The 16,083-nt window shown below is 33.6% G+C and overlaps 1 protein-coding gene across 1 annotated transcript; it reads left to right on the forward strand.

Annotated features, from left to right (window-relative positions):
- Window positions 1–4,966: 4,966 nt before the first annotated feature.
- LOC110881748 lies at window positions 4,967–7,763 on the forward strand. Its single transcript, XM_022129912.1, has 5 exons — window positions 4,967–5,027; window positions 5,143–5,572; window positions 5,655–6,460; window positions 6,674–7,531; window positions 7,615–7,763. The coding sequence occupies exons 1-5, from the start codon at window positions 4,967–4,969 to the stop codon at window positions 7,761–7,763; spliced, it is 2,304 nt and encodes a 767-aa protein (XP_021985604.1).
- The last annotated feature ends 8,320 nt before the right edge of the window (window positions 7,764–16,083 follow it).

Genomic DNA, 16,083 nt, shown 5'->3' on the forward strand with positions numbered 1-16,083 from the left:
TCAACAGTTAGCAAAAGAAGGAAACTTTCCAAATGAGCTAAATTCTTTACTCAATATGAAGTTTGCGTTCAAGATTGCTGTTTCTTCTTTTAACATTAGCAAGAAGTCTGATGGCTACTCAGTCTCCAAGATGACTAATAACCCGGTGGTTTTGTCCGAGCTTGATAAACATTTTGACACTATTCAGGTATATTTATTCCATTTCACCTTTATACTATTATTACGATTTGCCAACAATCTTTAACTTCTAATTATTATAATTTATTTTTTTAATTTTTTTTAAATAAAATCAACCTATTGATGAGGAAGCCGTCAATGTCGAACCATCCGATTCAAATCGTAATAATGATTTGCCTGTTAAGGTTTACTATCATTTACCTTATATATCATTTAACTTTTACTCATTATCTGTTAAATGAATATTTATAAGTCATCCCTATTTATTTATTTTATTTTTATAGGATTCTATATCCCAAACGGGAGACGATGTAACCCCTTGCTCAAATGTTTTTAAAGTTGGCTTTACAACATCGTTTGATCAGAAGGATGCTGACTTGGATACGAACAGCGAACGTGACTTGAAGCGCAATTTGGATACCGTGTATGACGTGGATGATGTTTCTTCCCAGTCTTCATCAAAGATGTGTAAAGACAGTGGTGTCGATGAAGTGCTTCTAATTCCAAAGAAAGAAACTTAGTCATCTATAATTCAAACATTTGATATCATCGTTGGTTTTGTGTTCAGTATTTGGATATTTTTGTTGGGTTTTTTTCAAAATTTGACAATGGTTTGACTCGTGTGGTTAATTTATATGAACGTGATTGTTTGATGGTTTAGTTGTTTATTTCGAAAAACAATTTTAATTCTATGATATGACATGATGTTACGTTTTGATAACTATGTATTATGTTCTGTTTTTATTATGGTATTCAATTGTTATATCAATTAAAGATGATATTATTAAACACTATATTGTGTTACGTCTTAATAACATTCCAATTATTTTAAAGTTTTATTTAAAATCTTAACACGTTTCTATTATTAATAAAAAAGAAGCATAATATTTATATTAAAGTTCTAATGTTGGAATGTTGCCATATAAACCAAATTTATATATGGTTAATATAAAGCATAATATTTATATTAAAGTTTGAATGTTGGAAAGTTATTTATATATAGTAACTTTTATCGGTTTTTTAACTATTATTTCCAAAAAAATTTTAAACTGTTGACTTTCCAAAATTAAGATATTAATCATTAAATATCATAAAGAATATCCTTAAATGTTAACATTACTAATGTTTCCTTAAAAAGAAATTTTACAACATATAAATCTCTTCATCTCATTTCAAGTCATTTCTACTCTTTTGTTCAACGACTACATCCCTTTCACTCCAAGGGTATTGTAAGACAGTTTGAACAAACGATTAGTTTCTTATTCCAAAAACTTATTCCGCAATGTATAAACGGTCAAAGCATGATTCCAATACTTCGGAAATTCAATCAAACCAGGGAAACACTTCAGGTTGTGTTTTTTGATTTATCTTTGACATTCTTTTGTTTGTTTATATATAATAATAATTTTAATTAAAATCTAATTCATTTTCTTTATTACAATGATAGCCATTTCAAGAAACTGCAAGCGTAGATCTTCATTTAACTCCAATAATGAAGTTAATATAAACAACTCAACAGGTAACACTTTTTGTACTATTGTGATTTTTGTCTATTTTGTATACCTATAATAACCACCTTGATATGCTTTATTTATGTTATGTTTCTTTACTTTAGATGTTGCGGCTGTTAGCTCAAGAAGTCCTTTTTCAGACATTACCAATGGTATTGAACTTCTCTCATTTACTAACTTATGTTCCTATTCTTCAACATTTATTTAAAAATGTATATCAATTTTATAGTATTCAATTGAGTTGAAGGCCCAAATATGTAATAAATATTAAATATAAGGTATAAACTAAAAGTACAACAGGTAGATATATATAAATATGGTTAGATAGTAGCGGTCCAAACTACATAAAGATCGTAACTATGAAACATGTTAACCACATACAAAACAACTTTTAAGACTACTTAACTTACGCTACCTTACTTCATTAGCCAAAACAACAATATATTATGCTTCTACCGTCATTCCAAGTTTCAAACATTACCACTAGCCGAAAATATTGGCAAGGAACAAAACACCAATTTGTGGAAAGTACTGGAACTTGCAATGATCACCTTCTTTTATGTTGTTATCTTTAAGCCATTTCGCCCATCCTTTGACAACGTACTTGATACTGTTTTTATTTGGCTCCGCCCTAACATCATGTTTTGTCTCGACATTCTGCCTATTGACAATCTTAACTTTCAATGTTTCGTCAATTCCTGTGATCCGTGCTACCACAACTGGTATACGCTATAAGTTTCAAAACATGGTAATAATTTCCATTATTGATGTCAAATATTTTAAAAAATAGCAAACTTCTTCAAAATATGTAAACATATTAGACGTCTACTAACATATAATTTAGTCTGAACTTACAAAGCGTTTGGTGTATAGCACAATGAATATCAGCGGACCAGTTTCATCGTCATCATCATCAAACTCCTCTGATTCAGCCAAAGAGTCTTCAGAATCCGATATAACCACAACATCGTTTTCAGCTCCGGCCATGCTAACAAACAGTTCAAAGGTTGACCCATTTTAAGGAAAACATAGACTCATAACATATAATCCAATCATTTTTATGTAGTTTAAAGTAATGTTAGTTTTCTAACTTTCATTAACTTCACACACTTTAAAGACATTAGAAGTAATCGTAACAAACCTTGTTGTTCCATTTCATCTTACCCAATAACAAACATTCTTGAACTATACAAAGTTTAAAAACATAACAAGTACGCCTAACAATCATTCTTATTGCATTTCATGTTAGCCCCTAAATGCATATCCGAAAACAACTTAACTTTACAACCTAATCATATAAAACACCTAACTGTTATTTGTTTTTTTACTTTAAAAAAATTATTTTTTCGTTAAGTACAACATTTTTCATATAGACATTTCTTCAAACACCTGGTGTGCATTGTATTCTTTATGTCTTCGTGCATGTGAGTGTATTCAAATCACTACCTAAATCAGTTATTTTCATACCAGAATACATGTATGCAGCGAATACACTAATAACATCATGTATGTTAACTAACTCAATGAAAACAAAACTGGTAATGAAACAAGTTACATTTAGCTTCTGGTATCCAGATTTGTATTTTTATTAAATAAATCCGACCAGGAAATCACAGATGAACATCAACATTGAATTTAAATGATTTATGTTACCTGATTTTCGTAGAGTTGTCAACCGTATGATGCACAAATTCAGAATGCAGATGAGAGCAATGTTTTAAACCCTTATTGAAACTAAATGAAATTATAAGCTTATGTAATGATAGGTATAACGATCATGAAGTATGATGTAAAAGCAATTAGTGAATGTTGACTATTTGATATGCCTATCACTATGACATTTTTGAGCACAAGAATCCATGCAATCAGTTTCATTTTTAGCCGTATATGTGTCTTTGTTTGCTTATTTTTTTATTTTATATATTCATATATTTGTTTATATAGTTATTGTGGCATCAATTATTAAAAGTAAATTATTATTTTTTTTTACCATAATAACATATATCATATATGATAACATATTTATAAAATCTTACAGTATTACCAAAGTTTTATTTCTACTAATTGATTGATATATACTAATTTTGTAGACAACTAATGCTATTATATTGTTTCTTTTGTTTTACATGTTAATACAGTTTTAACTTCGGCAATTACACAAGACGAGTGCAGAGACAGGCGTAAGCAACGGAAATTGTATTTGGATAGTAAAAGATCTAACGTATCAAACGTGTTACCGCTTTCTAAGAAAAAAGAATTGTCGACTTCTAATTTGTCTTCCACTTTATTTCACACTCCCACTACTTCACAACATGCATCTACAATTTCGCCAGCTTTATTTATTTATTTTCTTTAAAATTTTCATAATTTTTAAAATTGCATACTTAACTATTTGTTAAAACGTATAAATGTCTAAAATAATTACATATATCAAATATGATAACATTTTTATGAAAAATTAAATTATTATCAAACTTCCCTTTCACCTAATTGATTTATATATAGTTATTTTTTTAGACAACTAATGCTATTATATCGTTTCTTTGGTTTTACATGCTAATACAGTTTTTACTCCGGCAATTACACAAGACGAGTGCAGAGAGAGGCGTAAACTACGAAAATTGTATTTGGATAGTAAAAGATCTAACATATCACACGTGTTACCGGTTTCTAAGACAAAAGAATCGTCGACTTCTAATTCGTCTTCCATTTTATTACACACTCCCACTACTTCACGACATGCATCCACTATTTCGCCAGGTTTATTTATATATTTTCTTTAAGCTTTTCATATTTTTTAAAATTGCATACTTAACTATTTTGATACATATATATGTCTAAAACTATATATATATCGTTTTTCTTTTATCAGTTGAAAAAAGTTATCAAAGTTACACTAAAGAGAGAAGGAGATTAAGGAGACTTTATTTAGATAGTAAAAAATCTCCTATCTTACGAGGCAAATCCAGGGCTATGAACATTTTACAATCTTCTTCTAATACAAGGTCCTTTCAATGTAACACACAAAATGGTAATTTTATACATTTGTTAATATTTACAAGTAATATTATAGCCGATTTTCTTAAGTCATATTTTGTTTAGATGATTACACATCTGCTTCAAACAACCAAACACTTTCAACAAGTATCCGTCGCTTTTCTATTTCTCCAAACATATCAACAGTGACTACAACTCCTATTTTACGCAAAACGTCTCCAAAGCTATCTCTTGGGAAATCTAAGTTATTAGGCAGACAAAGAATTACATCTCCTATTCCAATGGTTGATTTGACTACAGATGCAGCGTTAGATGAAGATCCTTACAAAGGTGTTTCACCAGGTAGTAGCTTAAGTTATATATTTTCGACATTATTTTGTATACCATTTTTTTATCTTCAAATACATCGATTAATTTCATTTGTTTTTATTTCCATGCTAATCTACAAATTACTTAGATCATGGTGACCAGTGTATTACGTGTCAAGTATGCATGGCAAAGTTATGGGATGTAGAAACGGCGAGAGGCAGAACCAATAATGGGAAAACAAGTTATTTTTTATGTTGTGGTTATGCCAAAGTAGAGCTACCCGATTATAAAGATGCACAACCAAATTATCAGAAACTATTTACATCTTTGGATAATGAAAGCAAGCATTTTTTGAAAAACATTCGCCGTTATAATTCTATGTTCGCTTTCACATCAATGGGTGGTAAGGTCGATCCGACTGTTAATAGAGGTAATGGCCCATTTTGCTACAGGATTAGCGGTGAAAACTATCATAGTATTGGAAGTCTGTTGCCGGAGAATGCCAATAAACCAAAGTTTTGCCAGCTGTACATATACGATACAGAGAACGAAGTTTCAAACCGAGAATCGATTTTTAGGTAAGTATCTTACAGTATAATTGTTTCAATTGTTTCTCAATTAATAATTAATATTTCATTGATAAAAATTGTGTCAAAACAGTCGATCTAAGGAGTCACCTACATCCTCTTCTGCTTCAGTTGATCGTCAGTTGATCCAACATATCAAGTCTGTGTTAGACTCCGATAATGTATTGGTTAAAGTTTATAGGATGGTTAGAGATTGTTTTCATGACGATCCGCAACTTACTCTTAAGGTACGTCTTATTGGAAAAAGGGACAAGGATGGTCGAATGTATAACTTACCAACATGTGGTGAGGTTGCTGCTCTAATTGTTGGGGATGTTGAAAACGCAATTGAGAACAGAGATATTGTTGTTGAAACTAAATCGGGGACTCTTCAACGAATAAGTGAATTACATCCTTCTTACCTTGCTCTTCAATACCCAATTCTCTTCCCATATGGAGATGATGGTTACAGAGTTGACATCCTTCATAGAGGTGTCATAGATGTAACCAACAAGAAGCGTCCAAATTGTACGATGAGAGAGTTCTTTTCGTATCGTATTCAAGATAGACTAAACCAATTTTCGCTGATTCTAAATTCAAGGAGACTTTTCCAACAATTTTTGGTTGATGCTTATACGATGATTGAGAGCGAGAGACTAAACTACATACGTTTTCAACAAAAAAATCTAAGATCTGATACCTATGAAAGTCTCCGGAAATTGAGAAATAATGGTCAGCAAGATATATCTAATGTTGGTACACCTCTTATATTGCCTTCTTCGTTTACTGGTGGAGCTAGATATATGATGCAAAACTATTTAGATGCAATGGCTTTATGTAAATGGTTCGGTTATCCTGATTTTTTTTATAACCATTACATGCAATCCGAAGTGGCCAGAGGTAAAACGGTTTCTTAAAGACACCACTCTGAATCCAGAAGATAGGCCTGATATCCTATCAAGGTTATTTAAAGCCAAATTGGATGCAATTTGTTAAGATTTAAAGGAATGTCATATGTTGGGAAAATCAGCAGCAAGTACGTATTGCAATCTTTTATTTTTAAATATATATTTTTACATTTTCTTTTATTGATTTTAAATTATTTTTATGCAGTTATTTATACAATTGAGTTTCAAAAACGTGGCTTGCCTCATGCGCATTTGTGCTTATTCATAGAACCAGAAGCTAAACTTCCCACTGTTGACCAAGTTGATCCGTTCATATGTGCAGAAATTCCAAACAGAGATGATGACCCAGAGTTGTATACGCTTGTGAAGGATTTTATGATTCATGGACCGTGTGGTAATGCTAATATGAACTGCCCATGTATGGTTGATAAACAGTGTTCAAAAGATTTTCCTAAAAGATTTCAAGATACTACGACAATTGACGCCAATGGTTTCCCATTATACAGAAGGAGAGATGATGGAGCAACAGTTGTCAAAAACCGGATCGAATTAGATAATAGAAGTGTTGTACCATACAACAAAAAGTTATTGAAAAAGTATCAGGCACATATAAACGTGGAGTGGTGCAACCAAGCTGGGTCAATTAAATATTTGTTTAAGTATATCAACAAAGGTCCTGATAGAGCAACAGTTGCTGTTTTGCATAGTGATAATCATAATGAACAACATGAAAAAGATGAGATTAAAAAGTATTATGACTGTCGGTATATCTCAGCATGCGAGGCATCATGGAGGATATTTAGTTACGATGTAAATTACAGATATCCTTCTGTTATCAGACTTCCATTCCATCTTCCAGGTCTCCAACCGGTTGTCTTTAGAGCAGACGAAGACATCAATTCTGTTCTTAACAGGCCATCTGTCAAGTGTTCTATATTTCTGTCTTGGATGGAAAGGAACAAAGACCCTGATGACCATTTGGCGCGTACACTAACTTATGTTCAGTTTCCAACTTGGTATGTATGGAAGATTGAAAACCGTTGTTGGCAACCTCGGAAGAAAGGTAACTCAATTGGCAGAATCATAATGTTGCTCCCTCTCTTGGAGAAGCTTATTTTTTAAGAATCTTGCTCAATAAAGTAAAAGGACCTAAGTCATATGACGATATCAAAACTGTTAATGGTCATGTACATGATACATTTCGAGATGTGTGTTTCGCACTTGGTCTTTTAGATGATGACAAAGAGTACATCGAAGCAATTAAAGAAGCAAATGAAACAGCAACAGCTTCATAGGTACGAAATTTATTTGGCATGATGCTATTGTCGAATACTATGTCAAGACCGGAGATCATATGGGAAAGCACGTGGAAATACATGACAGATGATTTCATCTACAGATATAGTAAACTACATCGTGTTCAAGGTACATTATGAAACTTTAGAAAAGCCATTTTTCTTTTTCAGTTTTTTTCATACATGGTTTAACTAAAATATCATACTCATTGTATCTGTATTCGAACATATAACAGGTTTATCAATTCCAGACGACGAACTTAAAAATTACGCTTTGTTGGAAATTGAAAAGTTTTTAGGTATGAATAGCTCATCGCTACGGAACTTCTCAACAATGCCTTTTCCAGATTGTTCTTCTTTATCTGATCTTGATAATCGTCTGATTAACGAGGAGCGTACTTACGACGTATTAAGTCTCGCAGAGGAATATGTTAATCTGTTTAATATGTTAACTGAAGAACAAAGGTCGGTGTTTGAAGAGATAATGAAATCTGTTGATGGTAACACTGGAGGGATGTTTTTTGTTTACGGATATGGTGGCACCGGGAAAACCTTTTTATGGAAGACGTTGTCTGCTGCACTTCGATCAAAAAGAGAAATTGTATTAAATGTTGCTTCGAGTGGAATTGCATCGCTGTTATTGACAGGCGGCAGGACTACACACTCCAGATTTCGTATTCCTTTGAATCTTAATGAGGATTTGGTATGTCATATAAAAGCAGATAGTGATGTCGCTAAATTGTTGCATCAGACCAAACTTATTATATGGGATGAAGCACCTATGGTCCATAAACATGCATTTGAAGCCTTGGACCACACAATGAATGACATTTTCAATTTCGACACCTCAAGAAATTCTGAAATCTCATTTGGTGGTAAGGTTATTGTTTTTGGTGGAGATTTTAGACAAGTACTTCCCGTTGTTCGAAATGGTGGAAGACAAGAGACGGTGAACGCATCATTAAGTTCGTCTTATTTATGGAGTAAATGTAAGGTGCTAACGTTGTCAAGGAATATGAGGTTAACCGTTGGAAGATCTCCATCCGAGATTGAGGAAATAAATAGTTTTGCTAAGTGGCTTTTGGATATAGGAGAGGGAAATGTTGGTGGTCCTAATGACGGAGAAGCGACAATTGAAGTGCCATCTAATCTTATAATTAATGATACTTCCGATCCCATTTCCAGCCTGATCGAATTTGTTTATCCTTCGATTCTCGAGAACTTTAGAAGTCCTAATTATTTTAGTGATAGGGCTATACTTGCGCCGAAGAATGAGGTTGTTAACGAGATTAACGACAGGCTGTTAGCGTTGTTTCCCGGTGAAGAAAGAGAGTATCTAAGCTCTGACCGTCTTTGTGCAACTGAAAATGTTAGTTCAATACAAGAAAGATTATACACACCGGATGTTCTCAAGGGTCTTAAAGTTTCAGGCTTACCAAATCACAGGTTAGTGCTAAAAGTTGGTGTGCCAGTCATGTTGTTATGTAACATTGACCAAAAAAAATGGTTTGTGCAATGGTACAAGGTTGAAGATTACAAAGTTGTATAACCGTGTAATAGAGGCTGAAATAATATCTGGAGCTAACATTGGTACTCGAACCTATATTCCCAGAATTAGTTTAGTACCTTCAGACAAGAAGATTCCCTTTTCATTTCAAAGAAGGCAATTTCCGGTTGTTGTTTGCTTTGCCATGACTATCAATAAAAGCCAAGGCCAATCACTTTCTAGAGTTGGTCTGTACCTAAGACAACCGGTTTTCACGCACGGTCAGCTGTATGTCGCATTATCGAGAGTTAAAACAAGAGACGGTGTTAAATTGCTAATACTGGACAAAGATGAGAAGTCTACAAATAAAACAACTAATGTTGTGTATAAAGAAGTATTCAATGACTTATGATTTTTCATTAATACTTAATATGTATAATTTAAACATGAATATTTACTGAGTGTTAAATTTTATAATAAACAATTTGAAAATAATAACATTTTTTGTCATTTGTTGTCTTATTACTCCTGTTATTTCCAATACTTTTAACAATTTATATATATATATTCATATATATATATATATATATATATATATATATATATATATATATATATATATATATATATATATATATATATATATATATATATATATATATATATATCGTGAAAACCTTACTTCCGGTTTAGTCTTTCATAAGTTCATATTCATACTCACATGACTTTATTATTTTGAAATCCATTTAAAAAAACCACGCTTACAGTTCCCTGTTTCCAATTTTTTCTTCCAAAAATTATCATTGCATCTCTCCAATCTATACATAATCACATCAGTCATTCCAAAATTACGAAGATCGGTGTTTTAATAATATTTATAATGATGAATTTTTGGGATTTTCATACCGTCATTCAGCTTTACTCTCTAAATCGGTTATCTATCAACCATCGCCTTCATCATCTTCTCAAATTTCTTCGTCGGTTTTGGCTCCGGTAAGTTTCTTAAACCTTCGATTTGTAATTCTGTGAAGCTATGATTCTTTATTTAGTAACTTATTTAAAGTTATTTACGGTTAATTTTATAAACCCTAATCTTTTTGCTACTTGATTTTTTAGGTGATAATGTTTATTATAACTTTGTATTCATTTATTGTAGTTGTTTTAGTCACTATTTTGAACAGATTGCTGTCATTATGTTTGGATGTCCATTATTAATACCGAAATCTTCGGCAATTAAGTTTTGTTGATATGCACATCTTTACTGTTATTTTTGTTTAAATTGTTGTATTCGGATGATAATGTTTTTTTCTGGGTGATTTTTTGAAAGTTTTTTTTTATATTGAAAGACTTAATTGTTGTCTTCTTGAACAATAATTGAACCATAGCATGTATCTTTCTATTTGTCTACACCTGGTGTTATAAAAGTTTTGGTTCATGATGTTTTTGTTACGAATTAGGATAATATATTTGTATACTCTGCATTTGGTTGTTTTCATTGAGTTTTATTACCTGGTTTTGCAACCACTTAAGTCTTTTAAAATTTGTCAGTGCATCTGTTAAAAGTATACTTTAAGATTACTTGACGTTTTTAACATTCTATTACATCAGTTAATGTTATGTCTATTAGAGTAAAGGAACTTTTACTATACAAAAGAGGCTGCAATGCTTTTATAAATTGGTAATTTTACCAATAATGTTAAAGATCCTGCCTTTATATCATTTGTTTGGCTTTTTATTTTAGTTGGCGGTGGTTTATAACCTTATTGTATTTATATTATTTTTGTTTATAAATATCTTTACAGATATGGATCGTGGTTTTTTTGTTTACATCGAGGACAGGAAATTGGAAGAACAGGTTATACGTTTGTTCATAACGTGATATATATTATTATATTGTTAAGTAAAAACCTAACTTTTAATAAATGTTTAAGTAGCATTATATCGTCTTTTTATTATTTAATAACTTAAATGATGTTTGCAGCCTTTACCAGCTTGGTATAATAAGTTAAATGAATTAGATGGATATCCCGTTGGTAATGTTTTCTTAATCACTGATGATAAAGCAATATTTGATGTTAAAATCAAGGAGTCTACAGACGGTTATTGTGTGTCAAACGGTTGGTCAACTCTTATAAATGTTCTTGAAGTAGACAATGGAGACTATGTTGTATTTGAACTTATGGATGAACTGACGTTTAGAATAACTCATTTTAAGAGTTATCCACACCCGGATCTAGGTTCAAAGTTCCACATTGTTATGTCAAATCCCGAGAACCAAAATCTGGTATGTTTTAAACAGTTTTTTTATGTTCAGTAAAGATTTACATTTTGTACTTATTCAATGTTTTTTTAATCAACTGCAGTGGGTACCGAGAGACTTCATGCAAGAGCATTTCAACGGTGATAATCTGTTTGACAATTTTGTTATTGTTTTTGACAAAAAGCACACGTGGACCGTTAGTATGAGAAGACTCTGGGATATCAACCATTTCTTTGTTGATTTTACTTTAAGTTTCCAATGATCTATGTTTAATAACTGGCGATCTTATTGTTTTTGAGTTGGTTGATGATTATGTGTTTAAGATTAAACTGTTCCGTACTAATGGTCTTTAGTCGCTTAGTCCGGACCTTGCCGTACCAGTGGTGGAATCCATTCAGAAGGAGGTGGAAAATTTTGTTTTAGACCGAGGTTTTATATTGTTATTGCGGACTCCTCAAAAACCGAACAGGTAATGGTTATTTAATGAATTGGTTTTTTTAATATGTCCAGCCTATTAGCATGAACTAATGTAATCCCTGTTTTTAATTTACAGTCTCTTCCTTTATGGTATAATAAGTTTGACAACTTGAAGGGGTATCCGATTGATCCTGTACTTATCACAAATGAAGATGGCAATGAGTGGACTGTTTCTGTTAAATCTACTTCCAATGGGTATTGTTTCTCGAATGGTTGGTCTGCTATGGTTCGTGATGTTGGTCTAGAGGATAAAGATGTTATTGTTTTCCATGTGGTTGATGCTCAGAAGCTAAAGTTCACTCATTTTAAGGCTGATGGTCTTTCCTGTGTTAAGAACAAGTTTTATGTTGAGATGTTATTTCCCGAGAACGCTAACCTGGTAATTTATACTTTTACTACTTATGATGAAGAACCAACTGACCTTTTTATTGACGATTGCATTTATTATTTATTTAGTGGTTGCCGAAAGAGTTTATGAACAGGTACTTCAAAGCGGACACATTGGACGATAACTTTTCAATTCGTTTTGGTAGTACATACATGTGGAGTGTTAAAGTGAACAGGCTCTGGGGATCCGACTACTTCATTCATGATTTCTCACAAATCACCAAAGATCTTCATCTCATATCAGGTGATGTGATCTTTTTTGAGTTGGTTGCGAGACGCATTTTCAACATTCTGCTTTTCCGTCCTAATGGAATACAGTCTGTTTTTCCTGAGTTTGCGAATAGTGTTGGTGTTCAAGAAGAGGAAGACACGGAACAAATGGATGTTAGTGAAGATTGCATATTAGACGAGGGAAATCAAGACATGGAAGATGACATTGTAGACGTTGATCATGTGCCAGTCTTTATTGCTGATCCTGTCCTGGAACCAGGCTTAGTTGACGTTCCACCGATTCCGGCCGTTGTTCATGAAGCCAACGTATACGAACTAAGATGGTGTCTATCTTTTCGTTTTGTAAGTTTTTCATAGTTGAAATGCTTTATTTTAATATTATGTAACTCTTTCAGGGTTGTTATTTTTGTTTAATTTCTTTATTTTTCCTTACTTTAATGCAGCGGATCCCAAAGGACTTTGCAGCAAATGTAGATTTCTCGGTCCTTGATGACATGGTTGTTCAAACTGAAGACGGTTTTTCAATGACCCTCGGGATCCGGCAGGAAACCACACGTGGGATACCTCGGTATGCTTTCAGAGGATGGCGGAACTTTATGATGCACGCTGGGTTGGAAAATGGAGCTGATTTTCTGCTGCGATATTTTAGGGATCAAAACATGTTGCAAATTCTTAATCTGGACAACTAAGCTATGTATTTATTGAAAGGTGTCGTTAGAAGTAAACATATAATATCGTTACCAACGCTATCCTATGTGTGGTAACAGTTTTGGAACAATTATTACTACATATGTTTTGTTTAGCAATGTTTAATGTGAAACGAACATTTTGTTGATGTACTTTTGGGACGTGCTAAAGTGTCTCAAAATATTAGGCTTAACAAAACACACTTTAAGGCTTTTACGTTTAAATTATTTTATGTGTTTAATTTTTTTGAAGCCACCCGCGAAGCTCGCGGGGTCTTAGGCTAGTATATAATAAAATGTCAAACCTAGTAATGTATATGAATAAATGTAGGCAAATTAAAGCCGCTAGAAACCCAATTGTGTATTGCTAATGTTATGTCTACTATACCTTCTACTTCACAAATTGTACAAAATATGCACAACAATTTTTTAAGCCTTTGCATATGAACTTGTTATATATCTAAGTTGGATTATTTAATTCATGCTGGCTTGAACTTTTTTCCTGTATTAATTTCCACATTAATTGCAACCTCCACTTTTATACTCGTTCGGTGGTCGGGTACTTTACCTTCTTAATATGAAAAAATGTGTCTCAAAGTTATACATATAAAATATAATTGTTATACATAAAGATTAAACTTCTTCTTGTTGAACTCTGAGATTATGGGGTAAAGTGTAACACCCCCAAAATACCACCTGCGGAAACCCCGCGAGGCGTGTTACACATCAGAGTCTGAGCCACCAATCACATTGAACCAATAGTAAATACTTAAATAAAACATGTCATTAATCGCCAAGATTAAATGTCATCACAATATTAATTTCCAAGAGTTATGTAGCGGAAGCATATGATAAGTCGTTTAGTAATCGTTTCAAAATAAACTTAAAACCAATGTATCAATTATAAATAATCCAGCAGCTTCGATCCATGACCTCTCCAGCACGCCCAGATAGCAAGTCCATGTTCCAAAGTTAACGACCTACAAGCATGCAAACAAGTGTGTCAGACTACGCTGGTGAGTTCAAGGTGTTGCTTACGTGTGAAGTTACCAGATATTAGTTAAATCAACTCGTTGTTTGGTTCAGATGTCGTTGTTAACTTGATTATTGTACCGTATGCAGCGTCAATGATGGGAATGCCTAACCCCAATGCCCTACAGGCATTGGTCAAAGTCAAGGTATCAAACAACCTTGACAAGCTGTAGGAGGTCTTATATCCGCGTTACAAGTTGTCCCAGTAATTAGTTCACGCCCGTCCTTACGGCCTGGTGTGAGGGTGCCAAACCTAATAGCGCTATCAACTAATTACCCCATTGCCTTACAGGCAATCCGGTAAATGATTGTTTCTATGTTTCAGTTGTTTACCCCAAGTTTCCCTTCCAAATGTTTACCAGTTGTCCCAAACCACCGGGACGCATGCTTGAGAAAATGCAATGAACTCACCTTGGTTTGCTCGGCAGATTATACCAAAGTTACTTGAATTAAAAGTGGTCAAACACGTCCTAACAGGATTACCGTACAAGTCAGGTTGGGTTCAAGTAGAGCACGTATGTTTACACATAGACTAACAAGTCATAAGCACGTAAAGTTCATGGCAACACGTTTGGTACGTTAACAGTCAAGAGCATATCATATTCGTACTTGAACGATTTAAATAACCAAGCCCAAAAGATAGTAGGCCCAACATGTTGTGCGATCCACAACATGTTGTGCGATCCTCATATCCCGGCCCAACAACATAACCGCCCAATAACCTATTCTTGGCCCAATTAACATAACATACAAGTGTTGTGCGACCCGGGCAATTTGTGCGATCCAGATAGCTTGTGCGACCCAACTGGTCTTGTACGATCCGGTTGGGTTGTGCGATCCAATTAGCCCAACCCAACATAACACCCGACCCAATATGTTGAGGGATTTACATAAATATTTCGGCCCAGCAACAAAGCAGTCAACTTGTGCGATTAGTGTGGGCTTGTGCGTTTGGTGACCCTTGTGCGATCTGGGCCTCTTGTGCGGCCGGATCAGCTTGTGCGTTCGGACCTCATGTACGATCAGAAGGTCTTGTGCGATTAGTTTAAACCATTCCAAATATCAAGCAAAATCGGTTACATAATCACTAACAGTTTCCTTATTTTTCATGCCAATCAATTAACACAATCCAAACATAATATCAATCTAATATCGATTAACCAAGCATAATCTAAGCAATTCATATGAACCCTAATATGAATAACAAGAACATTCAAACCACCCGATCCAAATCTTTGTGCAATAATCCGCAAACTTAACATAATAGTCAATCTAACAAGCATCATCAAACAATCCGAATCCATACATGGCAGCCGATTGACATCTTTATACACATAAACATCATGGTAGCCGATTAATATCATCACACAATTTCCGATTTCCTAATCATGTAACCGATTAATAAAGACATTATCATCAAACATCATATGAAACACATAGATCATAATCATCATTACCATACAATCAAAGAACAAGCAACCAATATACACTAACCGTGATGTTTGAATGGGTTGAATGGACCGATGTGGAAAGCTTCGAGTGGGGAGGGGCTGCCGTCGGGTTCCAAGCAAAAACGAGAGAGAGAGAGAGGAAGTCTAGAGTTGTGTTGTGTCAAGTGATTGTAACAATTGAGGGTTTACACATTTAAGAGAAGTGGGCCGAGCCCAACTTGTTGACCTATGGGTCCGCGTACAAGCTACACGGCCCAAGGAGATTTGTGCGGTCCAGCGGTGTGGTATGTTGTGCGGTTCGAGTTGAGTA

This window comes from Helianthus annuus, chromosome 15, assembly GCF_002127325.2.
Source record: "Helianthus annuus cultivar XRQ/B chromosome 15, HanXRQr2.0-SUNRISE, whole genome shotgun sequence".
NCBI lineage: Eukaryota > Viridiplantae > Streptophyta > Magnoliopsida > Asterales > Asteraceae > Helianthus > Helianthus annuus.

Bases quoted from the DNA above. Each gene is read 5' to 3' on its own strand.
- LOC110881748 (XM_022129912.1), top strand. From the start codon at position 4,967: ATGGTTGATTTGACTACAGATGCAGCGTTAGATGAAGATCCTTACAAA. The intron at 5,028-5,142 runs GTAGTAGCTTAA...CAAATTACTTAG, and splicing joins TTACAAAGGTGTTTCACCAG to ATCATGGTGACCAGTGTATT. The intron at 5,573-5,654 runs GTAAGTATCTTA...GTGTCAAAACAG, and splicing joins AACCGAGAATCGATTTTTAG to TCGATCTAAGGAGTCACCTA.